Genomic DNA, 23,416 nt, shown 5'->3' on the forward strand with positions numbered 1-23,416 from the left:
ACCTGCCCCAAGTGAAACCACTGCCGGATGACGGGCCAATTCGAATCTACACTGAATCATGGAGACCGAGCCCGGGCAACGAGGCGTTGGCGTTGGCGTTGACGATTCGCCGGTGGAGACCACGCATGCCAGCACATCTCCCATCCACGAACAATCCCCTCCGACGCGCGACGCGAATGAGACATCCAAGATGGCCCACGATTCCATGGTCACCGTCCGACTTTCCGAGCCCCCTTGCCTGGCCGTCGACACTACCTTTGCCAACACCGACGACTCTACTCCCACACGGCCGAGCACGGTGCAGCTAGACAAGACGCCTCTATCCACGCCTCTATCCGACCGGCATCCCGACTCGGAGTGTCAAGAAGAGGAGGACTCAGTTGACCCTTTGGCGCCTATTTCGGTTCCCAATGGCGCCCGCTGCATAGAAGACGAGCTGCTAGAGAGCGAGGAACGTGACCAAGAGGAGGAAAAACAACGGGAAGAACAAACGGAGCAAACTGAGGAATCAGATCAAGGGAGACGCCGCTCCTCTGTGTCCGAGGAGGTGAATTGGGAACAGCTTCAGAAGAACGAAGCCGAGGAACCAAAGGACGAGGATACGGATAGGGTTTGTTCTTCTGTTTTCTTTCTTCCATTCATTTATCCTCTCAATTCCTTCCATCATCCAACCGTTATCAACCTCGCTGACATTTCTTGCAACTTTAGTCTACGGCCATGCTACTGGCAATGCTCGAGAAAGAAAACGACAAGCTGGCTACGAACCCCAAAAGCGTCAAAGTCCGGGCCGCCGGACCCCCCACCTCATCCTCTTCGCCCCGACCCAGGCCGCCCTCCATGGCCCAGCTGCGACAAATGGTCAACGGGCCGACCCCGCCGGCCCTGCGGTACTCGATGCTCCCGCCGCCGCCCATGACCGACCTCGAGTTCTACGCGGCCCTGGTCAAGGACTACCAGCAGACCGCCGCCCGGCTGCCCACCCTCCTCTCGAACAAGATCCGAAAGGGCATCCCCCCGCCGCTACGGGGCGTCGTGTGGCAGAGCATGGCGGGGGCGCGGGATGCCGCCCTGGAGGAGCAGTACGAGAGGCTTTCGGGGGAGTCCAGCCCCTACGAGCCCATCATCGGCAAGGACCTGGGGCGGAGCTTCCCCGGCGTCGACATGTTCCGGGATCCCGACGGCGACGGACAGCGCATGCTGGGCAAGGTGCTGAAATGCTTCAGCCTCTACGACCAGAAGATTGGCTATTGCCAGGGACTGGCCTTTCTCGTGGGGCCGTTGCTGATGCACATGCCGGACAAGCAGGCATTCTGCGTTTTGGTCCGGTGAGCCTTTTTTTTTTTTTTTCCTTTTTTCCTTCTTCTTTTCGCTACAGTTGAGTTTGCTAACACCAACTAGACTGATGGAACGATACGACTTGACGAGCTGTTTCCTCCCCGATCTGTCCGGCTTGCACATCCGCATTTACCAATTCCGCGAGCTCCTGCGCGAGCTCCTGCCAAGCCTGTCGCGACACCTGGAGGACCTGCAGGTCGACCCGGCCTACGTTTCACAGTGGTTTCTCAGCTTCTTCGCCGTAACGTGTCCGCTCCCCATGCTGTTTCGCATCTACGACGTCATCTTCGCCGAGGGCGCGCCCGAGACGCTGATGCGCGTCGCGCTGTCGCTCATGCGCAAGAACGAGGCCCGCATCCTCGGCTGCAGCGAGCTCGAGGACGTCATGCAACTCCTGCTGTCGCGCGGGCTGTGGGATTGCTACCACTACAACGCCGACGAGTTTGTCCAGGATTTTGTGAGCCTCACCGGCGTCGTCAGCCGCGAGAAGCTCCTCCAGCTCGAGCAGGGGTGCCGCGAGGCGCAGATTGCGACCGCCAACGCCGCCCGCACGTCGGACGTGGCCACCGCGGCCTCCCGCTTCCTCGGCCGCATCTGGGCCGTCTCGTACCCGAAACCTTCCAGCCTCAGCCCGGGCCTCTACGCGCCGTCGCGTCCGTTGAGCATGCTGCGGCGGAGCACCTCGAAACAGAGCCTTGCATCGACGCTCAATTCGATGGAGGCCAGCTCCGTCAGCGTGGTGAGCTCTGTCTCGACCGAGGCCACGGCGGCGTCCCGGGATTCTTCGGCCGTCGCCACGGCCGACGACGCCGCGTCGACCAGGCAGGTGAATACTACGAGCAGTTTGAAAAATACCGAGGAGCGGAACTTGCACTCGCAGATCGAGGACCTCCTTACCGCGCTGAGCGAGCTGCAACGGAATCACGCGCTCCTCGTGTCGGAATTGCAGAAAGAGCGAGAAGAGCGCGAGGAAGACCGGCGCGCCGTTCGGTCGCTTCTCGAGGGCTTACGGAAAAAGGCGAGCAACGATTCGGTTGGCACCGAGGATAGTGCCGAGACGGTGAAAGCCGCCGACAAGGGAGAACCGAGTGTGAAACCGAGAGAGAACCAAGGCGATGGCGAGAATGGAGGCGAAAGCGAGAGCGAAAACGCTGATCAAGTGGAAGTGTCCAATACACAAAAGGAAGGGGAGAAAAAAGACGAAGAAAAAGAAGCGGACGATGAGGATGATGCAGATGGCTCCCACACGGTACCGTCGGCAGAGGATCTGTCGCAGCTTTTGGACGTGGTTGAACAGAGATTTTCGACGGCTGGGAGGAAAGACACGGCCCGTCCCAGGTCATCCACGACACGATCCACGTCCCGGCTGCAAGAGGAACTGAGCCGGGTCCAAGACCAGCTGGCCAGCGCCGTCTCACAAGCCCAAGAATACGGCCGGAGAATCTACGACATGAGCCAGGAGACGTCGTCGCTGAAAGACCAGCTGAAGGAGAGCCACGCCCACGTGAGGAACCTGCACCAGGACAAACAAAGGCTGGAGAGGCAGATCCAGTCGATGCGGGCCAGTACATCGTCATCGGCCTCGTCGCACACCGAGGCGAGCAAGACGGCGGGGAGCGAGTGGCCCCGCGCAGGACGGCCCAACGGCGGACTCCGAGAGTTGAAACTGGGCAGAAGCAAGTCGACGCCGTCGCAGGCAGCGGCGTCGTTTGGGAAGAGGACATCATCGCTCCCGCAGCAGCCGCAGCAGACGATGGTGGCGGACGCCGCACCAGCGCCAGCCGCAGCCGCAGCCGCAGCCGCACGGCCGGGAAGTGACCACGATGCATTGCTTCTGGAGCTGGTACAGGCCAAGACGGCCGAGGCTATCGCCAAGCAAGAGGCGGAGGAAGCGAAGCAGAAGCTGGAGAGTCTACGAAAGGCCTACGGTCTGCCCAGTGACGCCCTACCGGGCGCGAACCCGGCACAGGCGGTATCGGCGGCTGGGGGGGTCTTTAGCAGGCTCACGGGGGGCACGGGAGGGGATGGACCGAAAACCGCGGCGGGTGCGGCTCCCGGATTGGCGCAGGCTTCGACCACGGCTACGCCGGCGGGGCGCGCGGCTGGGTCGGGGGGAGGGTTCTGGGCATGGCGGAGGGCGTGAAGGATGGACCTAAAACGTGGATGTGGATGTTTTGGTGACCTGGATAGATGGCATGTGGATGTCTTACCTCCATGCCTGTGTATATCGCTGTTGGCTTGGCTACGACTTCTCGTGCGGTCTGTCGTACATGCCAGTGGGAGCAGACACATGCGGCGCGCTATGGGAGAGAGAGAGAGCATGGTTTGTTTACATATACGGATACCTCTAGTGCATTTGAGTTGGCCAAACATGTCAATGGGATTCTTTCTGGTCCAGACGCGTCCTTTTGAATGATTTACCGTTTTGCAACTTTCTTTTTCTTGTAAGCCGGTTCGCCTCCCTTTTACACTAGTTCTGAGTAAATCCCGCAATGTTTAGTCAAGTTCTTGGACCAGACTTGATGAAATATTTCCTTTACCTTTTGCCTAGATTCCATGCCGAGGTAGACGTTTAGATTGAAATGTTTTATGTGTAGTTTTGTTTCCGTGGTTCTTCTTCTTCCTCTTTTTTTTTTGTTCTTTTTTTTTTTTTTTTTTTTTTTGTCTTTTTTTTTTTTTTTCCTTTTTTCCCCCCTCTCATCATGTTAACATGTGATGGCACAGAAAGTGGGGAAGATAAGGTCTTGTGTAGGTCACTTTCAGGCAATTTAACCCTACGTAATCATGAAGCTCCTGCTGCTTGGTTATTCTCCGAGGATGACGCCTGACGCCTGATTACCGTGGCTGCCATGATGCATGCAGCACTATATTACCTTATGTAACTAGGTACTTGGCGTCATGGCTCGGTGCTAGCCTCTAGGGCAAGCTCCTCCCTGCAGCTCTACGAGTACCTGTAATACACTACAAATACAGTGTATATCGGGACGTTGTACAGTTTCGCTTCACCGTTTATGAAACGGATTACCAGTTAAGAAGAACATCAAGTGACTCTCGAAACCTGCCTCTGACTGGGGTAAAGAACAAAGTTCAACCGTTTGACATACGTTGTAGCTACCTGGTCTATACCCACAGGTATATGCAAGTACCTCGTTAGTTCGAAAAGAGAAGCTCTCGCCTAGGCTCCCACGGCAATGCAGCACAGAAAGTACTCCACTACGATAAAAGTGGGCTCCTAGTTACGAGTGTCGCGTACCATCAGTTGCATCATCGTCACCACCGCAACACAACCAACAAAAAGGAGAAACAGCTCGTCTTTTTGTTTCTGGCGTCTTCGCCGTTTTTCGTCTTCCCTTTCCTCTATTCCATCCATACCTAATTCACTTGTATTAACACACACTTTGACTCCTTCTTTCTCTTCCACTCTTCGTACAAACCATTCAACTTCTGAATTCCTGTCCAAACTTCTTCATCTCCCACATCTTCTCGTTTCCTTTCCATCTCCCCAACTGACCTGAGCCTGCCCACGGGGAATCACCATCACCTCCACCTTCTGGTATCACGCGACACCACCAGCAGCACGTTTCTGGCATCCACGAGCACCGTCGTCATCTGATTTGCAATGGCCGACTTTCCCGACGCTCCTACTGCGGCCCCTGCTGCCAACGGCTCCTCGTACACACAGGCCACCAAGGACAGTGAGGTATGTCTAGTTCTGTTACCCTCCTTTATTTTATTTTTTTATTCCTTATTTTTGTCCTTTTTATCGAGTTACATATAATTGCATCACTAGTTGGCCCACCCCATCTCACCTCGTTTTACCCCTTCTCGTATTCTCGTTCTCTCATCTTCCTTTTTCTTCGCGCTTTCCCTGTGTCACGTAAAATTTCACTAATCTGATAACCAACAATTCGAGCAGTTTTTTACACCTTCCCACACATTCCTCAAACGCACAGAGAAGGGAAATTAAGGAAAAATAATATCCAGTCAAACTGACCACCCAACTCCCAGAAGCTGCTGCTACCCACGACCATCTCTCCAACGGTATACCCCTCATATCATCTGCTCCCCATTCTGCACCATTGTGTGTGCACATGTTGTGGATTACGAGCTCCTCTCCTCATCCTCCTGTACCGACAACTGAACTAACCGAGGACTTTGCAGGCCCCATGGCTCAGAACTTCCAGGATCAGTCGGCCAAGGCCTCCAACGAGATCAACAATCTCGTGGCCGCTCGCAAAACCCCCGATCACCGTGCCGCCACAGGCCAGCCGTTGACCCATTACCATTCCTTCTTCTCCGAACTTCTCTCTTGGAAGAATCCTCGTACGTCATACATTTAATATTGTCCTACCTCGGAAACCAAAAACCAAGGCTGACCATCAGCTAATTTCGACGAATAGGTGCCTCGGCCATCGCATACGTATCCATCGTCTCCGCCATCGTTGCTGCCCGCTATCTTGATCTCATCCGATATGGCTTCAAGCTGACGTGGATGGCTCTTGCCACCACCGTCGCCGCCGAGCTGGCCGGCAAGGTGCTCCTGAACAACGGCCTGACCACCCAGATTCGCCCTCGCCGCTACTACACCCTGTCCAAGGAGACGCTCGATGCCGCCGTAGGGGACGTTTATGAGCTCGTCAACTTCTTCGTCATTGAAGCCCAGCGTATCCTGTTTGCCGAAAATGTCGGAGCCTCGGCTGTCGTACGTTTCTTCCTAGTCCTTTGCCCGTCCTTCCTTAGTCTCTCCTCGCACCTGTCGGCATGGTACAGCTTCCGTGCAACGATATACTAATCATCATGGGCACAGGCCTTCGTGGGCGCCTTCCTCGCCTACCACCTCGTCAAGATCATGCCCTTCTGGGGTCTCGCCGTCACTGCTGTCACCACTCTTTTCGTCGTGCCCCTTGTCTACACCACCAACCAGGAGCTCATCGACAATCAGCTGAAGCATATGGGCGATATCGTCACCGAGCAGTCCCAGCAGTTCCGCTCCATTGCCAGCAAGCAGACCGCCCACGCCACCGACCTGACCAAACAATACATGGGTGACTACAGCGCCAAGGCCCAGGAGCTGCTCGGTCGCCGCTCTGCCTCTCCCGAGGCCGTGCCTAAGCCTGAGCCTGGCCCTGCCGAGCCCACTGCAAACGTCAACGAGGCCGACTTTCCTGCTCCTCCCACCGAAGAACCGAAGGTGAAGGACGTCGAGCCCGAAACCACCGTGTTTACCGAACCCGTTGCCCCCGAGAAGGAGCCCCTCCTTGCGTAATCCATCCACCCTGGCTCGGTAATGCGCACGGCCACAGCATTACGTTTGCTCCGCAGCAAATCCGGCCGACTTGTCCACCCTTTTTAACCCTCTATTAATTTAGCGATGTCATGTCAAATGAACTGGCAACGAAAAAAAGCACAAGGGGCTCGGTGGAAAGCCCCGATTCTCTTCGTAACGACTGCTTAACGGACACATGTACGTGGGGATTTCACGTGGACGATGGGGCACGGGCGTCGTGTCTTTTTTGTGTGTTTTGGCATTCTTGTCGCTTATTGATGTTCCGTGCCACGAGGTGGGATGGCCCATTTCCGCGTCACGCAACCGAGAGGACAGAGGGCCGCCGGCGCAAATGCCTAGAGAGGAGAGCGGCAACCGTGGTGGCTGGCGTTGGGCATGTTTTTCATATTCCTGGGCCATCCGACCTGTTATTAACGGTGTAAGAATATGCTTATGGACGGACTTGGGCTTTCCTTTTTCAGTCATCCTGTTGCCCCTCTTTAAACTTGGTCTTTTTCACGCTGGCTGGCGAAAAATTGGTAAAAGAATGACCATCGGATTACGGGGGAGGATCGGAAGCATGGAGCAAGGAAGGATCCTACTAGTAATCTCATCACCTATGACTTCTCAATCAGTTCAGGGGAGTATGTGTGCAGTTGTGACATGACATGGTAGGGGGACGTCGATCGACCGCCTGGACATTGCCATTTAATTCTGTGCCAGTACCGATAATACCCATCTAATGCGATTGATCATTCATGGATCTGCGGAGATGTGCACCAAGAGCATTATCGACATGGTTTATTTCTCTAAAACACCTCAAAGGAAATGGTAGCAAAGAAGAACTATGAGAAAGCCCTCGTTCCGAACCCCGAACAAGCAAAGTCATGCTGATAAGCTTAGCAAAAGTAAAACAACAGAGCAAAATAAAAAGGCCACCGAGTTCAGGAGTCCCAGTCTACTGGACTCCAGCAGAGAACAAAGACACAACACAGGGCTAAAACGTAGTGCCAGGCAGTCCGGCTTCAAGGCCACCCACCCACCACTCAAGTTGGCAAGATATCATATATCGTCATCTTTCGGCCACACATCCTGACCATTCCTCCGCAAGCTAGTCCCAACCCTTATGTACACGACACGGTTCTCTCCAAGTGAGACGAGAATCGGGCGGGCCGGTCGTCGAAAGAGAAATCATGTGTGAACAAAAGGGGAGTCTCAAACACCACAATCCTTAATCATCGCTCAGCTCAAAGTCATCGCTATGGTGGTCCATCACCAACGAGCTATCCTCGTCAATGTAAATGGGCTTGGCCCTGGCCGCGGCAGCACGGCCCGGACGCGATCGACCCGCGGGCCTGGGCGGCGGGGACGAAGCCTCGTCCACGTTCATCAAGTCGTCGTCGTCGTCCTCGTCCTCGCTAAAGACCTTCCTGGACGCCTTCTTCGCTGCATACGCCTTGGCGGCGGGCGACAGGGCCAGCGGCTTTCTGGCGGCCGGCTTTGGTGCGGGCTTTGTCGCCCTGGCTTTGGGGGCCGCCGAGGCAGAGTCGTCATTGGCTTTGGTCTTGCTGGCCGCCGGAGGACGACCTCTGGGTCTCTTGACCGCCGGTGCCGAGGAAGATGCTGTCGCCGAGGTCTTGGTCCGAGCGGCGGCCGCAGAACGCTTGGTGACCGGGACGACGTCATCGTCATCGTCGTCGCTCAGGAAAGCGTCAACGTTGTCGGCCTTCTCCGGAGACTTTTGCGGAGACGACTGCGCCAGCATTTCGTAGTTGGTGTCGTCGACGCTGTCATCGTCAAACACCGTCCTGGACGCCTTGCTCTTCAGCTTGGGCAGCGACGCTTCGCGCCCACCACCGTGACTGGAACCGGGTCTGCTCATGGCAAGCAGGCTCAGCCGGCTGCCGCTCTGCGCATCCTTGGAGTCTCCACCGGTTTCCTTGATCCCCTTGACCATATCGCCGACATCGCCGAGTAGGCTATCGTCCTTGTCGTCTTCTTCCGACTCCGACTCGTCGATGATATATGACGGCTTCTTGGCGGCCGCTGCTCGCCGGCTACGCCCGGCGTTGGAAGATGCAGCTGCGACGGACGACTTGGCGGCAGTACTGCTCTTGGCGAGAGCCGCAAAATCATCATCGCTGAAATCATCGTCGTCCGAAATCACCGTCTTGGACGCCGGCTTCTTTGGGGCCTTTTCTTCGGCCTTGGTCTTCGCCTTGGCCGTCGTGGTACTGCTCTTCTTGCTCAAGGCAGCAAAGTCGTCATCCGAGAAGGCTGCCGACTCGGCACTCGACTCGACCTTGGGTTTCGCGCTGAACATCTCGGCGAATCTCTGTTGCGTCTTTTCGGGTGCCTTGGGCTTCGCCTTGGGCGCAGCCCTCTTTCGTTCAGGCTGGTAGTCGTCATCGGCCTTGGCTCGGCTGCCTCTTCCGGCACCAATCTTCTTGCTCGCACGACGGCCCATTTTTCGGATCTTCTTCTGGATTTGGCTATCCAAGACCATTTGCTCCTCCCACTCGGCCTCGAAATCGTCGAGATCTTGGACCCAGAGGTCTTTCTCGCTCAGAGCAAGGAGTGCGTCATGCTCCGCCTTCTTCTTCTCGATCATCTTGCTGAGTCTCTCAAGTCGCTCCTCGGTCAAGGACCAGATGGGCATCTGCAAAAGTTTAGCAACGAGGGAATTCCGGGTTGGAAAGGGGAAATGACATACCGAGAGAAGGTAATCGTAGTCGGACGCGCCGCCATCCAGAACATCCTCGTCTTCTTCTTCGTCGCCCGACTTGTTCATTTCCTCATCCGTATTCTTCTTCTTCTTGTCGGCATTGCGCGGGAAGGCCTCGTATTTACGGTCACGGAGCTCCTGGACCAGGACCGGCTTCCGCTTCTTCGAAACGACCAGATCGCCGTCATTGATCTCCTTGATGAAGCGGTATTGGTTCTTGAGCTTGCGGTAGTCGGCATGGTAGACCTCGAGCCAGTGCTGCTTCCGCTTGGTGTACATGTCCATGCGGTACACGTAAAACTCCTCGAGGATGTCCTCGACCTTTTCGTATTTGCGAATGAAGCCGTTGGTGTCAAAGGCAACCAGGTTGGAGGTGGCGATCTGCTTGGTGAGCCTGAACCTCTCCATGATGCCGTCTTCTTTGACCTCCTTCATGTACTTCTCATCCAGCTGAATCTCGAAGCGGACATTCTTGTGGTCGTTGAACTCCTTGTAGTCCTTGATCCATGCCGGGCCCTTGGCGCCGCTGATGACTTCTTCCAACCTGGCCTTGAAGTCGTCGGTCCACACGCGAATGGGCAGTTCGGTGATGATGATCTCGCCCGTCTTCTCGTCGATCTCGTACATGCCGTTAAACCTGTACCTGTCCTTCTCGGCCAACTCGGCGGTGCCCTTCCAGCCGCGGAACCAGGGAATCATGGCTTCGAACGGTTTCTCTTCCGGATCGTCTGGGTCCAGACGGCCCATGCGCCTCTTGAGGTTCCGGACGATCTCCATGGGGTGATAGTTGGGGATCGACGTGCTCCAGCCCGTGCCGATACCGTCGGCGCCGTTGCACAGGACCATGGGAATGACGGGGGCATAGACCTTGGGCTCAATGGTCTTCCCGTCCTCGACCTGATGTTCCAGGTTGGGCTCGTCCAAGACGGAATAGACCTTTCGCGCAAACGGGGAGAGACGCGTGTGGATATAACGAGGACTGGCGGCGTCCGAGCCACCGGCGAGGCGAGAGCCGAAGTTGCCGCTGGGCATCAGGCAGTTGATATTGTTGGAGCCGACAAAGTTCTGGGCAAGGCCGATGATGGTCTGCTGCAGCGAGACTTCGCCGTGCTGGTACGACGTCTGCTCGGAGACGTAACCAGACAGATCGGCCACCTTGTGATCTTTGATGAGGTTCCTCTTGAAGCAGGCGAACATGACCTTTCGCTGGCCAGGCTTCATGCCATCGAGCACGGACGGGATGGAGCGGATGTTGTCAGCCATGCTGAAGAGAATCAGCTCCCTGTTGACAAAGTCGTTGTACGTGATGGACTTGGTCGAGTGGTCAAGGTAGGTTCCGGGGACGAATTTGCCGAGCCACTCCTTTCGGGCGTCGGCCTTCTTCTTGGAGAAGGCCAGTTCGAAGAGTTCGGCCTCCTCGGGCTTCATGACCTCGAACTCCTTGAGGTGGTCGTCGAGCTGGTTGAAGTAGACTTGGGCGTCCTCGTTGGAGCTGGTGCCGAGACCCTTGTAGTACTTGTATTCCCAGCGAGAAATCTCGGCCTTGTGGGCCTCCTTCCAGTTCTCGTACTCAGGCTGGGTGAAGAAGGATTTCTGTTTGGTGGGCTGCTGGGGGTTCTTGCCCTGCCAGACCTTGACGATGGGGGTGATGAACTCCTGGAGGAAGTCGGGGATGCGCAAAAGCGAGGGGAACTGGACCTGGAGGAAGTTGATGAGAAGACCCTTGATATGGCTACCGTCGTGATCCTGATCGGTCATGATCATGAGGTGGCCGTACCGCAAGCTCTTGGTGTCGGTGTAGACGTGCTTGTGCTTGAGGCCGAGGAACTGCTTGATGTTCTGGATCTCCTGGTTCTTGGTGACCTGGTCGAGAGAGGCATCGCGGACGTTGAGCATCTTTCCGCGGAGGGGGAAGACGCCGATGCGGTCGGGGTCGAGGATGGCACGGCCGGTGACGGCCAAGCTCTTGGCCGAGTCACCCTCGGTCAGGATGAGGGTGCACTCGTGGCCGCGCCTGGTACCAGCCAAGTTGGCGTCGACAAGCTTGGCGTTGTTGATGCGAGAGCGCCTGCCTCCGTCGCTCTTGGCGAGCATCTTGTCGGCCTTCTTCTCGGCGAACTCCATGATGTTCACGATGGCATCCGAGGCGGCGACCTTTTTCAGAAAGGCGTCGCTCAGGACGCATCTGCTGCCGAACCCGCTGATCTTGGTGGTCATCTGCTCCTTGGTCTGGGAGTTGAAGGCCGGGTTCTCGATGCGACAGTTGATGAAGACGAAGATGTGGTTTCGGATGTGGTTCGGCTTGAGGGAGTGGCCCTTCTTCTTCTTGTCCAGGTGCTTGAGCAGGTAGTTGACGATCTGGTCGGCGATGTACTGGACGTGGGTGCCGCCCGAGGTGGTGGCGATGTTGTTGACGAAGGATACGTGCTGGAACGAGCCGTCGGAGACGGTGAACCCAACCTCCCAGCGGCTGTTTCCGGGCTTTTCCATCTCCACGGTCACCTTGGGCTCGACGCCTTCCTCGGCAGCGCGCTCTTTCGCAATGGCCTTTGCGTACATTTCGCTGTAGCCCTTGAAAGAGGATGGTTTCACGACGGTCCCGTTGAGGTAGACTTTGATATTCTTGATGGTGCCGGCCATGTCGTAGACGCGGCGGTACAGGAGGGCTTCGAGGTCATCGTCGATGCCGGTCATGCCAAACTTGCTAAAGTCCGGCTTGAAGGTGATGCGGACAAAGTCGTTGGTCTTGCTGTTGGTGACCTTGGGTTTCGACTTTTTGCTCATGTTGTCGGTCCACGTCTGTTTATAGCGCTTGCCCGAGGCCGAGTCCTGGCACTCGACACTGAACTCGGTGCTGAAGATGTTACACAGCTTGGCGCCGAAGCCGTTGCGGCCACCGACGGTCTTCTTCTGGTCGTCGTCGTAGTTCTCGCCCGTCAAGAGCTGGCCAAAGATCATCTCGGGAACGTAGACGCCGTGACCGCGATGGATCTGAATGGGGATACCCTTGCCGTTGTTTTCCACGCTAATCTCGCCGGCCGCGCGGTCGATGTTGACCTTCATGAAGGTCATGGGCTCTTCGCCATTCTCCTCTCGGCGCTGCTTGCTGTCGGCAGCGTTGACGAGGATTTCGTCGAAAATCTTGTAGAGACCCGGCACGACGACGACTTTGCGGAATTCCATAAGCTTGGTCTCTTTGTTGAATACCCACATCTGCTGGTCGGTCGGTTCGACGGAACCAATGTATGTGTCTGGACGCTTGAGGATGTGCTCCAGCTGCGTGAGCTTTTGGTATGTCTCCTCGATTGTCCTGGTCTTGGCTGGGCCCTTGGTGGGCGGTGGCGCTGGAGTGCCCGACTCGTCGTCTAGTGCCATGCTATCATTCTCAATGTCGCTGAGAGGGGTGTCTGCCGACTTTTTGGATACGGGCGCCTTTTTCTGTTTCTTGGGCGGAGTGCTGGAGAAGGCGGACAAGTCGTCATCGTCATCGCTCTCGGGTTTTGTGCGCTTCTTTACCGCTGGAGCCGTCTTGAGGGTGGTCTGGGTCAACTTTTTGGGGGCGGCTTTTTTGACGGCAGGCTTGGCCTTGGGCTTCTGCACATCGTCAGTACGAAGGGGCTCTATTGCACCAGAGCTGGGTTCCATCGATGAGACGAGATAGGGTTTCAGGGCAAACGAGGTCGGGGAAGCGCAGAGAAAGTCGGATAGAGGGAAGTATGGGATGTTGTGGTGATGGAATCAGAGGTGACAAGTTGTATTTTGTGCTGGGCCTTTGGGAAAATACGGCAGGTGATCAGAAGCGAGAAGGTGCCTGGTAAGGCCACCCACAAAGGTGCCTTCCCTTTGAGGCAGGCGACGATTTTTCCTTTGTTTTACTTTTCCCCGAATCTCGAAGGGAAGGAGCAGGAAAGTGGGAAAGAGGGGACAATAGCACTTACCGCTACAGGCGAATAGACATCTGAATCATCCAAGCTGAACACGGAATCATCAGAGAAATCCATTGTGCTCGGTAATCGCGTGCTCGGCCGCGAAGTGTCGTGTTCGTTGAGGGTTGATGAAAGAACCAAAGGCGAATCGTTGAAGAGGACGAAAGCTAACAACAATAGGGGACACTGGGCGTACTCTCTGAACAACAGGCGTCAAGAGCCGTTTGATAAAGAGAGAAGAGAGGGTGGATGCCAGATCGACGGTGTTTTGATGTGCATGCGCAGAGGCGTAAAGTGAGCGAGCGAAAAGGTGGGATGGATGTTGAATGGTGGGATGTGTTTTCAATGTTTTGATGACCACCGCTACCCAGCAACAGATTTTCAATGTTGGCCTGCCAAGACGTAAACACTCAGTTGTCTGGATTTGGACCTGCCGTCAAAACACGAACGTGACACGCGCTGTGGGGTTAGTGGGGCACAGACTGTTCGTGCCTGAGGTACCAACCCCAGAATCTTAGGTAATACGCGTCTTGATTATATAACGCATTCAACTGTGCCACCCCCAAGCCACCTGGGCTGGCACTCGCCACGAAGCCTCTCGCACCCATCACCACAGCCATCTTGGACGCCGTTTTGTAACCCAACCTAAACCACACGCCTTGTCCTTCCCGTCTCGTACTCGTAGATCCACCCGCTAAGAGTGACAGTGTCCGGCACGAGTTTTGTCCCCTTGAGAAACTCAATGTCATCTTTGACGGCCGTTTCCAAGTCGAGGAATGTTAGGAAGTCGAGTTTGCGATTCTTGAGCTCGCCCAATGCCTCGGCACTACATGGACAGGGGAAGGTTAGAAGTGAAAGAAAAGACAAAAGGAGCCGAAAAAAGCAAAACGGTGTTCAGCGCTCACCCCAGATTCTTATCAACAATGTCATAGCCGGCGTCGTCGGTGAAAGTCAGCATGCCACAGCCGGTATGCTTGACCAAGATGATCTCGGTGGTACCCAGCAGCTGTTGAGAAACGACGATGCTGCGGAGGGCATCGAGCGCGGATGCACCGGCCTATGGGCGTAGATATTGTCAGCCTCTAGTGTATTGACGAAAAGCAATTCACCCCTAGACATGTACGGCATATGGGAAGCCGTTCCGCCTGCTCACATTTCGGATCACATGGGCGTCACCAAGCTCGATGCCGAATGCTCGAGCCGGGTCAATACGCGCATCCATACAGGTCAGAACGAGGTACTTCTTCGCCGGGGGCAAGGCCAGGTGGCCCTGGTTGAAATCCGCAGAGTAGGCCGCCGAAGCCCGCTCGACATTCTTCTGGATAGCCGACATGACGTAAGGAAGGGCTGCTTCTGAAGAATATTCTCGTCCGTCAGGCAGGGTGTTTCGAGTCAAATTCAGTGTCGTATGTGGAAAGGTAAAAGGCACCACGAGGATAGGAGGACTGGAAACATCACTTCATTCAGCATCCTAAGCTGCACCCATCACTGCCTATAACACCATCTACACTAGACACCGGTTGACATTAGCGGGGGTTGAGGAGCTGCCGCACCTCCCTCCGGCACGTCACTTGCTAGCAGACAGCTGTTATCCACATTCTGCAAGCCAATCGTCAGAAAGCTCCAGTGGGGATTTTGGCTTCAGCTCATCCGCCGATTGGTGTCGCAATATCATCAAGGAATGGCGTTTCCCCCAATCTCGGCCGTTGCCAGTGGTGAGAATCGTGGGTAGGGGTAATTACAGAACCGCATACATTTGTTCACTGAAGCCGGGTTCGAGATAAAACCCTAGAGACAGGACCTGGCAGTAGCTCATGTAGTGCATAACCCCCCGAATATGAGTCTAATACCTGTACCTACAGATCTTACAATGGCCAACAGGCCACCGACGGAATAGTCCTCGACTGCCCGTGTGCTAATTGCCTGTTCGCCCAAATATGAACACATGGCTCAATCGCCGGAGAAGGGGGAAAAAAAAAAAAAAAAAAAAAGATAGAATGACAAAACCGCACCACACATGGGCCAGACTGACAAAGTCGAGTCCCCTCGGCCAATTCCATGTAAGACCATTCTAGAACGACGCCTCAACTCCCTTGCGAGTAGTAAAGTCCAGTCCTAATGTTAAACGAAAGCTTCCAAGCGAGCGACACAAAAGCCAGCACCAGTCAGCCGGATCAGGTGCCAAGCTGCTTGTAGAAGAAGGTCTCGTCTCGAAGCTCCCCCGAGGGATTGCTCGGGCTGATGCCATACTTTGGGATCCTGCCAATCTCGACGAACCCGAACTTTTTGTATATCTCTTCCGCAGGGGTCCCGGTTTCCGCATCTGTCATCTGCACTCCGCCCACCGCCTGTTAGCATGCGAAGCCGAGACTTGAATACAAAAGGAAAAGCTGAGAGGAAATGGGAAGGGAAAAAGTGACAAAAGAACAAGACGGCCCGCAACGTACCAGCAACGTCCTGCCCCGCTTGACCGCCTCGTCCTCAAGCCGCCGCACCAACTCCCGGGCGGCACCGCGCAAGCGGAACTTGGTATGAACGAGCAGCTTCTCCATGAAGCCGCGCATGGGTCCCGTCTCGGACACGGGCATCCCAAGCATGACCACGCCCATGACCTCCCGGCCTTTCGGCTTCGTCCCGGGTTCCGTCTCGTCTAGCAGGATCACGATAAGTCGCGTCCCCACCGATACCTCGGCTATCCTCTCCTTCCACCAAGCGAGTAGCTTATCATGCGACAGGGGCGGGAGGAAAGTGAGCATGGACCGGTCGTGGGTGATGCATTGCGCGTGGAGAGCCGCCAGGTAGGGGATCAAATGTGTGTGCTCTGTCGGGGAAAACAGACATGTCGTGCCGCAAGCGGGGACCATCTTCGGAGGGATGGAGGGTTGTCAACCACAGAGGTGACGTGCCGTACGTAGGGGTGAGACGGGATTTGTGGTACAGATTCGAGGGCGAGCGTGGGAGCTCGGTCGTCGGATGCCTGATATTTCTGTCGCCACCGGGATGGAACACCGTGTATCTTGTCGTATGCGGAAGCTCGAATCGACGATGCAGAAACGCTGTGCTAGGTAACGGCCGACGGGGTATCGGTTTCGAGAAGAAACGATGTGCGATGGGACGATGGTGGTGAGGAAAAATATCTAGACGTGAGCAGCTGGCTCTGCAATTGAAACAACCATGAGCATGCGTACGTCATATTCAATCGGCCAAATAAAGCAGATCCATTCTCAGCGACAGAGTATGGGTTAGACGGGAGAGAAGCATCAGGCAAAGGTCAGGAAACAGAGCGACGAAGGAGACAAAGGGAGCATACCTCGGGACCAACGTACTATTGAGCAATGGGGTGCAACAGAACGAATGTCTATGGTTCAGAATATCGAGTCATAATCAGTATTGAGCGCCGCGACGAGAAGAGAGGGACGAGGAGCAAGAAGCAATCAGTGAGTACTTGTGTGGGCTGCGTCATGAAGGAAAACGGTCAAGTTGCGTTGCGTTGCGCTCGTACCTGCTTTGATTAGGCCTGTGAATTAATTTGGACCCATCCTTATCTTCCCCCTCCCTGGGATTCGGCCCCTGCCGCTCTTTGGTCCCCACCAAGTTCCATCCCGGCGGGCTCTGGATGGTCCTGATCGCTGCTGTCCCAGTCGAGTCGGCCACATGGGAATAAAGGCTTCAACCACTTCACATTTAAGCGACGGGTCTGAGATGTCTCAAATCAGAACAGCTCTGAAGTGAACTCAGCGGGTACCCCATGTCCCAGGTCAGGGGCAAAAGTACCTAGACAATCGCACAATAGGTAGGTAACCAACATAACAGCTTCATAAAACCCCAACGCCTGATGCGTACAAGTACCAATACATGGAACGTAGGAACTGTAACACCCCCTATCATGTACTAATCATACGTATGTACGTTGTAGGAACGCTAGCGGAAAATATCTCCCTAGGTACCTACTGTATTCGGCATGCATCGAAACCTATCAACCAAAAAAATAACCACCTCGCTCCTCGTCCTGTGCCCATCTCCATCACATTGTCCCGCCGAGCCTTCTAATCCACCTTGCCGTTGCCGTTCAAGCCACCCCCAACAAGACCCTCTTTCATGAGCTCTTTCGTACTCCAGCCGTCTTCGGGACGGGGGAAGTGGCTGGCACGCCCTCTACGGATGCGGCGACGGAACCACATGGCGGCAGCGAGCACCAACAGGACCACCACCCCCATAGATCGGTAGGGATGGTCGACAAAGGACATGCGGATGTCGAAGAACAGCTTCTCAAAGGACGAGATGGTGAACTTGGGCTTGATCTCCGGCGGTGACGCCACCGCCTTGGAAAGGGTCTCGATGATGGCCGCCCGAGAGAGCAAAATCTTGCCACCGTTGTGCGTGGTGTCCCAGTACCGGCGTCGCTGTGTGATTTTGGTCAGTATATTTGTCGCATCGAGAAACCCTTTTTTTTTTCAAAAAAAAATGAAAAAAAGGGGGACTCACATCTTCGTCGTTGATAATCACCCGGTTCCCCCCCGTTCCATCGATGCCGTACGTGTTACGAAGCCATCGCTGCCAAAAGGTACCGTCCACCCAGGCGAAAGCGACCTCTTTCCGTTGCGACTTGTCCATATTGATACGGATCGCCTTGGCCTGCCGTGCCGCACGCTGGTCGCCCCGCGCCTCGGCCTCCTCGATGCGCTGCTGCTTCGCATCTCGAAGCGCCTGTCTCTCCTCCTGGAACAGGACAATCTGCTTATCCATCCACTCGTTGGCCGCCTTCTTCATCTCCCTCATGGCGTGCTGGAACGTCCTCGACTCCTCGCGGTTGAGGACAGCGAGCACGACAATCTTGCCGTCCATAATCTCCCGCGCGTTGGAGGCCTCCAGCTCCGGCACGATGGGGAGCCACACGGACTTCATCCAGCCCAGGATGCGGTCCACGTCCCGCATCTCCTGCGGCGTGATGGGGTTGTAGTAGGTCGGCCGCCCTTCGCGCGACACCAGGAGCCTCGGGAACGTCGTAATCTTGTACCGCTTGGCGAGCTCCGGATCCTTCGTCTTGACCACCTTGGCCCGGCCGACGACGCTCAGCGGGAACTGGTCCAGCGCCATAAAGTCCTCGCTCGTGGTGGCGTGGTCGTAAAAGTAAATGAATATGACATCCTCCTTCGCCTCGAGCTTCTTCAGTGACCTGGTCGTCACATTCGGCACATCGCCTGCGGCTTCGACCGCCTTTTCGGCGAATTCGATAAAGTCGCCGAGCCCGCGCAGGCCCTTGTACTCGACGCGCTGGGGCCCTTTGAAGAAGAGGAGGGTCGGATAGGAGCCGACGCCGATTTCGCGACAGAGCTTGGATTCCACGTCGCAGTTGACCTCGCCAATGTTCAGCTTCCCCTGCATCTCCTTGCCCAGCTGCTCCCAGTTGGGGCGCATATCCTTGCAATGATGACACCAGGGAGCGTAGAACTTGATGAACCAAGGCTTCTGCGTCGTCGCCACGAGCGTTTCGAAACTGGTCGCGTTCAGCGGAATCGAGACGCCCTCGGGGTTGAAGTTCTCGAGCGGTTTGGGCGGGGGAGGCGTTTCGTCATCGCCGGGTTCGGGAAGATTCAGCACCTTCGGACGGCTGCCCGGCTTCGCTTTCTCCAAGTGCGGCTCGATGGCTTTGGTCAAGATTTCCAGGCCCTTCACTCCCTTGATGGTTTCAAGAGCCGTTCCATTCTTGTAAAGCGTGGTACTCGGGTAGGACTGGACTTTGAGGCTCGAGCACAGGTCGTAAAAGGCGATGCAATTCAGCGAGGCGAAGCGGAGCTTGTAAAACTCGGTGAAATCGGTCTCCTCGTCGGTAACGGGTTTCGACGTGTAGTAGTATTCGTACAGAGTCTGGTAGATAGGCGCATAGTCGAGGCAGTGGTGGCAATACGGACTGCGGGAGCGGATGAGCCAAGACGAACAGGGGAAACACGCCAGTCGTGTGGCCGAGGTACAGAAACAGAGCCAAGTACCTACCTGAAATGCTTGATGACCAAGAAATCGGTTTCTTCGACCGTAGCCTCGTAGTTATCGGGCGTAAGTTCGAGCATGGGTGGAACTTGGATGCCGTTGAAAAAAGTAGGCTCCTTCACTTTAGCCTTCTTCCTGCTAGTGGAGGACGCCGCCACGGCGACCGCCCCGAAGTACAGTAGCGATGAAAGCCTCATGGCGAGCGACAGGGTTGCGATCGGGATAAGCAAGTCGATGCTGAGAAAATCGAAAGGGGAATTGGCGGCAGGAAACTCCTCGTCGTGCCTTTAAGATGGGAGGCAGTTTGCCAATAGGACCCAGGGAGGTCGGCGAAGACGTGGCGTCTGTCGCGTGCGGGAGGACAAGGCGGGAAAAATATCGAGATAAAACAGGCGTCAGGGCGCGGCAGGCCGACGCAAAGCCGGTATTGTCGAACCCTATTGATTCGTCATAGACGGGAGGGAGAATAGCGTGATGAACAAAGGAAGTCAGACGCCGCCCACATGCATGCTGCCCTGAAAAGAAAGGGGAATCAAAAAGAGGAGGGGTCGGGGCAGCGTTGGACAGTACTGGGAGGCGAGACCCTATTGAAGCGGCCAAGTATGCGGTCGGATGTCGGAAGAGACCTTTCTGGTCTGCTCGTGGAGAGTGGATTATTACAGAGAATGCCAAGCCACAAGGGTTCAGGATACGTAGAGCCGATATGGGTTTGTTTTTTCTTGTACCCAATATTAGACGCGATCGACCCGATACGATACGGTACCTCAAGGTACAATGCGGAGTACAATAAGGCAGGCCGCCCTCCTGCTTGTTTGCTGCGCGCATAGAAAGGGATTCAGTCCCTCATGGTACTGTAATTGTACACATTGTACACATGAGCTTCGAGAAGGTGACGGTACCTTACTAATCCGAATAGGAACGGACACGGAACTCAAGCCAAGCGTACGAAGTACCTCTACAACGGAGCCAAGAGAACAACCCGCTTATGTGGGACCGTCAGTTCCGTCCAGACTGGCACATGTACAGGTACCGAACTGTATCCTGCACAATAGTATTCTTACCGTAGATCATCGCAACGAAGATGCGTAACTGCTAGGATGAAGGCGATAAACCAACTCAAGTTTGGTCCGAAATTATCCAAATATCCGTGGAAACAAAGTTTATTGGTAGGCAAAACATCCCATGTGCTCAGAAGTAGGGAGTCTGACAAAAAGTTGAAGTGCGATTCTCTATCAACACTACAGACTCGCCATCAACCAGTCACTTCTGGCCTGGATCCCACAAGTGCTTTCGCTGTGAACGACGAGCATCAGTGGAACGGCTCAACTCTCCACTATCCCACCTAGGCAGAACAACAGAAAATCGGAAGAAGACTGGAAATAATACGTCTCACCACATATGGAACCCCCATCCAAGCGGCTGCGTCCCGATGACGCGCCCGGTCCAAGCCGCTCTCCCGCTCTGTCGTCCTTGAACCGACCCATCAGTCCGCCGCCGCCAAAGAGGCAGCGGACCGAGTCTACCAAGATCCGATCACCCTTCCAGCTCACTCGCATTCGCGACTTGCCTGCCTCCTCGAACCAGGATACCGTCACGTTGGCGGACATACTCGGTGATCCTCTCATTTCCGAATGTTGGGAGTTCAACTATCTTCACGACCTTGACTTTCTCATGAGCCACTTTGATGAGGACACCCGCCATCTCGTCAAGGTCCATGTTGTACACGGATTCTGGAAGCGGGAGGACTCGAATCGTCTGTATCTCGAGGTGAGTGACAGGTCCGCCATTTCTCTCTCGCTATCCGCTTAGATCAACCCCTTAATCACGTTGCTTCATTTCCAGGAAGCGGTCAAGGAGTACAAGAACGTCCGGCTGCACACGGCCAATATGCCCGAGATATTCGGCACTCACCACTCCAAAATGATGATCCTTTTCCGCCACGATGATACTGCCCAAGTTATCATACACACGGCCAACATGATCGCAAAGGACTGGACAAACATGACGAACGCTGTGTGGAAATCCCCGCTGCTTCCCAAGCTACCGGAATCACCAGGCAAAGACCCCCAGGAAGCGAGCCACCCGTCCGAGATTGGCAAGAAATTCAAACTCGATTTGCTGGCCTATCTCCGCGCCTACGACGCTCGCCGGGTTGGTCTGGGACCCTTAATGGAAGAACTTGCCAAGTACAACTTTTCGAGCATCCGGGCGGCCCTCGTTGCGAGCGTACCAGGCCGGCACGACGTTCAGGATTCGTCACGGACGGCCTGGGGCTGGCCGGCCCTGAAGCGTGCCTTGAAAGACGTCCCCGTCCATCCGGGAAAATCTGAAGTCGTCGTTCAAGTCTCGTCCATTGCGACTCTGGGGGCCAAGAATCATTGGCTCGAGAATTGTCTGTTTGACTCGCTGGCATCCTCGACGAATCAAGGAGCTGCTTCCAGACCAAAATTCAGGGTGGTGTTCCCTACTGCCGATGAGGTACGGAGGAGTCTAGACGGATATGCCTCGGGCGCCTCCATCCACACCAAGATCAAGTCGGCACAGCAGGTAAAACAGCTCGAGTACCTACGACCCATGTTCTGTCATTGGGCCAATGACACTCCAGGAGGGAAAGGTAAGCATGTCTCCTTTCGTGTAGCCATAACCGAACGACTGAAAACGCCCCTGATCTCTCTAACGGGAATATAGACCTTCCCAAGGACGTCGTTGTGCGGGATGCCGGCCGCCAGCGAGCGGCCCCTCACATCAAAACGTATATTCGCTATGGAGAGGAGTCCATTGATTGGGCGCTCCTCACGTCAGCCAACGTATCCAAGCAGGCCTGGGGCGAGGCAGCGAACGCGTCGAGAGAAGTGAGGGTAGCTTCCTGGGAAATCGGCGTGCTTGTCTGGCCATCGCTTCTGACCGGTGACGAGCAAGCGAAAATGGTTGGGACGTTCAAGACGGACATGCCGACGGACGATGATATGCTGGCGACAAATGGAAAGCCGGTTGTGGGCCTCCGAATTCCGTATAACCTACCGTTGCAACCATACAGCAAGGCCGAAGAACCGTGGGTCGCAGAGAAATCCTACAGCGAACCGGATTGGAAGGGACTTGCTTGGAACATTGGGTAGTAGGGTATCTAAGAAGAAAAGAAAAAAGGGGAGAAAGAAACTCAACAGAAGAGAAAGCAATGCAGAGACGTTGGTCAAAATATTTGATTTGCTTGATGGATGAGGGTGTTGCGGGATGGCAAACAGCCATGACCCTTCCGTTCTAGGTACGTAGAAGATGTAGATAAGGTATATGCACCCGCCGAACTAAGCGGACTCGATGCTGCCAACGCGGTGTTGCCGGTAATACCGCAGCTTTATCACCCATGCTCCCCCGCCAGCTTACTGAGCAACCTCCTCGGGCTCCTTGTTCGCGTCGAAGCCGTAGGTCTCCTTGAGCTTGTTGACGAGAGCAACGTACTTCTCCTGAGCCTGCTCGGGAGTGGTGCCCTCGTCAATCACCTTCTGCCACGCGGACCTCTTGGCCTTGGCCTGTGATGCGAGTTGCGGTATTAGCCCAAGTCTTTTCCGTATATATAGAGCAAGGCGGGGATAAAAGGGGGAGGGTAAAGAAAAGCGCTCGCAGTTTTCAGAAGAGGAAGGGGTTTCGCGGCTTACCTTCAGGTCGAACATGCCAGGGGAAGGAGAGTGCCTAATGTCCTCGCCGGTGCCGACCTTGAAGAGAGCTGTACCAGGAGAAAAAGCGCTACGTCAGCGTAAAGTGGTTCCCACAGAGCTAGCGGGGTAAACGGAAAAAAAAGGCGATCAAAGTGCGAAACCCCCGACACGGATCCAGACGGCCGAGAGACTCTTTGGCGATGGAAGCGTGCGGCCGGCGGGTGATTCAAGGGGACGGGAAGGGATGGAATCGGATGGTACGAATCATACCGTAGAGTTCGAGGAGCTCATCGTTGGTGGGCTTGGCAGTCAGCTTCTTGCTGTCGATGACAGCCTGCTTGAAGGCATCGCTCTGAGGGGCAGACATTGTTGGAAGTTGGGCTGGTTGGTTGGTTGGTGTACAAGGTGAGACGGGTAGACAGAGAGGGAGAGACGGAGAAATCGGTAGACTGAGGACGAAGAGTATTATAGAGGGGTCTGTTTTTCGGGAGAAGAAGAAAACGAGCACTATTTTCCGACGACG

General features: G+C 55.3%; 12 protein-coding genes across 12 annotated transcripts; 5 read left to right on the forward strand and 7 right to left on the reverse strand.

Annotated features, from left to right (window-relative positions):
- The first annotated feature begins 80 nt into the window (after positions 1-80).
- On the forward strand, positions 81-3,754 carry ACRALDRAFT_1081479 (uncharacterized protein). The gene is made up of 3 exons (XM_071019173.1): positions 81-610; positions 709-1,325; positions 1,399-3,754. The coding sequence occupies exons 1-3, from the start codon at positions 191-193 to the stop codon at positions 3,476-3,478; spliced, it is 3,117 nt and encodes a 1,038-aa protein (XP_070873473.1). The 5' UTR covers positions 81-190; the 3' UTR covers positions 3,479-3,754.
- Positions 3,755-4,139: 385 nt separating this feature from the next.
- On the reverse strand, positions 4,140-4,925 carry ACRALDRAFT_209826 (uncharacterized protein; the record flags this gene model as incomplete). Its single annotated transcript, XM_071022872.1, has 7 exons — positions 4,140-4,179; positions 4,342-4,403; positions 4,466-4,481; positions 4,523-4,548; positions 4,589-4,664; positions 4,733-4,852; positions 4,906-4,925. The coding sequence occupies 7 exons, from the start codon at positions 4,923-4,925 to the stop codon at positions 4,140-4,142; spliced, it is 360 nt and encodes a 119-aa protein (XP_070873474.1).
- On the forward strand, positions 4,628-7,222 carry ACRALDRAFT_1063282 (uncharacterized protein). The gene is made up of 5 exons (XM_071016767.1): positions 4,628-5,030; positions 5,344-5,376; positions 5,497-5,658; positions 5,736-6,037; positions 6,143-7,222. The coding sequence occupies exons 1-5, from the start codon at positions 4,955-4,957 to the stop codon at positions 6,599-6,601; spliced, it is 1,032 nt and encodes a 343-aa protein (XP_070873475.1). The 5' UTR covers positions 4,628-4,954; the 3' UTR covers positions 6,602-7,222.
- ACRALDRAFT_209828 (uncharacterized protein) lies at positions 6,813-7,183 on the reverse strand (the record flags this gene model as incomplete). The annotated part of the gene is made up of 4 exons (XM_071022874.1): positions 6,813-6,843; positions 6,894-7,024; positions 7,059-7,074; positions 7,122-7,183. 4 exons carry the CDS (start codon positions 7,181-7,183, stop codon positions 6,813-6,815), a joined length of 240 nt encoding a protein of 79 aa, XP_070873476.1.
- A 111-nt stretch (positions 7,223-7,333) lies between the features above and the next one.
- ACRALDRAFT_2138956 (uncharacterized protein) lies at positions 7,334-13,327 on the reverse strand (the record flags this gene model as incomplete). The annotated part of the gene is made up of 3 exons (XM_071024153.1): positions 7,334-9,260; positions 9,315-12,920; positions 13,265-13,327. 3 exons carry the CDS (start codon positions 13,325-13,327, stop codon positions 7,833-7,835), a joined length of 5,097 nt encoding a protein of 1,698 aa, XP_070873477.1. The 3' UTR covers positions 7,334-7,832.
- ACRALDRAFT_209830 (uncharacterized protein) lies at positions 7,360-7,756 on the forward strand (the record flags this gene model as incomplete). Its single annotated transcript, XM_071022877.1, has 4 exons — positions 7,360-7,375; positions 7,437-7,485; positions 7,550-7,608; positions 7,653-7,756. The coding sequence occupies 4 exons, from the start codon at positions 7,360-7,362 to the stop codon at positions 7,754-7,756; spliced, it is 228 nt and encodes a 75-aa protein (XP_070873478.1).
- Positions 13,328-13,738: 411 nt separating the features above from the next.
- Positions 13,739-14,659, reverse strand: ACRALDRAFT_1042103 (uncharacterized protein). The gene is made up of 3 exons (XM_071015244.1): positions 14,406-14,659; positions 14,158-14,309; positions 13,739-14,078 (listed from the first exon to the last, which is right to left on the reverse strand). The coding sequence occupies exons 1-3, from the start codon at positions 14,583-14,585 to the stop codon at positions 13,898-13,900; spliced, it is 513 nt and encodes a 170-aa protein (XP_070873479.1). The 5' UTR covers positions 14,586-14,659; the 3' UTR covers positions 13,739-13,897.
- A 767-nt stretch (positions 14,660-15,426) lies between these two features.
- Positions 15,427-16,610, reverse strand: ACRALDRAFT_2054380 (uncharacterized protein; the record flags this gene model as incomplete). Its single annotated transcript, XM_071021707.1, has 3 exons — positions 16,563-16,610; positions 15,700-16,409; positions 15,427-15,600 (listed from the first exon to the last, which is right to left on the reverse strand). The coding sequence occupies exons 2-3, from the start codon at positions 16,114-16,116 to the stop codon at positions 15,427-15,429; spliced, it is 591 nt and encodes a 196-aa protein (XP_070873480.1). The 5' UTR covers positions 16,117-16,409; positions 16,563-16,610.
- A 421-nt stretch (positions 16,611-17,031) lies between these two features.
- On the reverse strand, positions 17,032-19,821 carry ACRALDRAFT_1081483 (uncharacterized protein). The gene is made up of 3 exons (XM_071019174.1): positions 19,247-19,821; positions 17,738-19,163; positions 17,032-17,655 (listed from the first exon to the last, which is right to left on the reverse strand). The coding sequence occupies exons 1-3, from the start codon at positions 19,435-19,437 to the stop codon at positions 17,299-17,301; spliced, it is 1,974 nt and encodes a 657-aa protein (XP_070873481.1). The 5' UTR covers positions 19,438-19,821; the 3' UTR covers positions 17,032-17,298.
- A 21-nt stretch (positions 19,822-19,842) lies between these two features.
- On the forward strand, positions 19,843-20,586 carry ACRALDRAFT_2021233 (uncharacterized protein; the record flags this gene model as incomplete). Its single annotated transcript, XM_071020054.1, has 7 exons — positions 19,843-19,888; positions 19,921-20,021; positions 20,068-20,088; positions 20,120-20,129; positions 20,182-20,260; positions 20,307-20,387; positions 20,433-20,586. 7 exons carry the CDS (start codon positions 19,843-19,845, stop codon positions 20,584-20,586), a joined length of 492 nt encoding a protein of 163 aa, XP_070873482.1.
- Positions 20,587-20,638: 52 nt separating this feature from the next.
- Positions 20,639-22,356, forward strand: ACRALDRAFT_1081484 (uncharacterized protein; the record flags this gene model as incomplete). The annotated part of the gene is made up of 3 exons (XM_071019175.1): positions 20,639-21,007; positions 21,083-21,854; positions 21,929-22,356. 3 exons carry the CDS (start codon positions 20,639-20,641, stop codon positions 22,354-22,356), a joined length of 1,569 nt encoding a protein of 522 aa, XP_070873483.1.
- A 261-nt stretch (positions 22,357-22,617) lies between these two features.
- On the reverse strand, positions 22,618-23,260 carry ACRALDRAFT_1070238 (uncharacterized protein; the record flags this gene model as incomplete). Its single annotated transcript, XM_071017746.1, has 3 exons — positions 22,618-22,767; positions 22,894-22,961; positions 23,164-23,260. The coding sequence occupies 3 exons, from the start codon at positions 23,258-23,260 to the stop codon at positions 22,618-22,620; spliced, it is 315 nt and encodes a 104-aa protein (XP_070873484.1).
- Between the last annotated feature and the right edge of the window lie 156 nt (positions 23,261-23,416).

The sequence above is a fragment of the Sodiomyces alcalophilus genome (assembly GCF_042370955.1).
Source record: "Sodiomyces alcalophilus JCM 7366 unplaced genomic scaffold ACRALscaffold_6, whole genome shotgun sequence".
NCBI lineage: Eukaryota > Fungi > Ascomycota > Sordariomycetes > Glomerellales > Plectosphaerellaceae > Sodiomyces > Sodiomyces alcalophilus.

Excerpts from the sequence above, each read along its gene's own strand:
- ACRALDRAFT_1063282 (XM_071016767.1), top strand. The coding sequence starts at position 4,955 with ATGGCCGACTTTCCCGACGCTCCTACTGCGGCCCCTGCTGCCAACGGC. Across the intron at positions 5,031-5,343 it reads CACACAGGCCACCAAGGACA|AAGCTGCTGCTACCCACGAC; the intron begins GTGAGGTATGTC and ends CCCAACTCCCAG. Across the intron at positions 5,377-5,496 it reads CCACGACCATCTCTCCAACG|GCCCCATGGCTCAGAACTTC; the intron begins GTATACCCCTCA and ends AGGACTTTGCAG.
- ACRALDRAFT_1081483 (XM_071019174.1), bottom strand. The coding sequence starts at position 19,437 with ATGAGGCTTTCATCGCTACTGTACTTCGGGGCGGTCGCCGTGGCGGCG. Across the intron at positions 19,164-19,246 it reads TTGGTCATCAAGCATTTCAG|TCCGTATTGCCACCACTGCC; the intron begins GTAGGTACTTGG and ends CCGCTCCCGCAG. Across the intron at positions 17,656-17,737 it reads TGATTATCAACGACGAAGAT|CGACGCCGGTACTGGGACAC; the intron begins GTGAGTCCCCCT and ends AAAATCACACAG.
- ACRALDRAFT_1042103 (XM_071015244.1), bottom strand. The coding sequence starts at position 14,585 with ATGTCGGCTATCCAGAAGAATGTCGAGCGGGCTTCGGCGGCCTACTCT. Across the intron at positions 14,310-14,405 it reads ACGCCCATGTGATCCGAAAT|GCCGGTGCATCCGCGCTCGA; the intron begins GTGAGCAGGCGG and ends CTACGCCCATAG. Across the intron at positions 14,079-14,157 it reads ATTGTTGATAAGAATCTGGG|TGCCGAGGCATTGGGCGAGC; the intron begins GTGAGCGCTGAA and ends CTGTCCATGTAG.
- ACRALDRAFT_1081479 (XM_071019173.1), top strand. The coding sequence starts at position 191 with ATGGCCCACGATTCCATGGTCACCGTCCGACTTTCCGAGCCCCCTTGC. Across the intron at positions 611-708 it reads AGGACGAGGATACGGATAGG|TCTACGGCCATGCTACTGGC; the intron begins GTTTGTTCTTCT and ends TTGCAACTTTAG. Across the intron at positions 1,326-1,398 it reads GCATTCTGCGTTTTGGTCCG|ACTGATGGAACGATACGACT; the intron begins GTGAGCCTTTTT and ends AACACCAACTAG.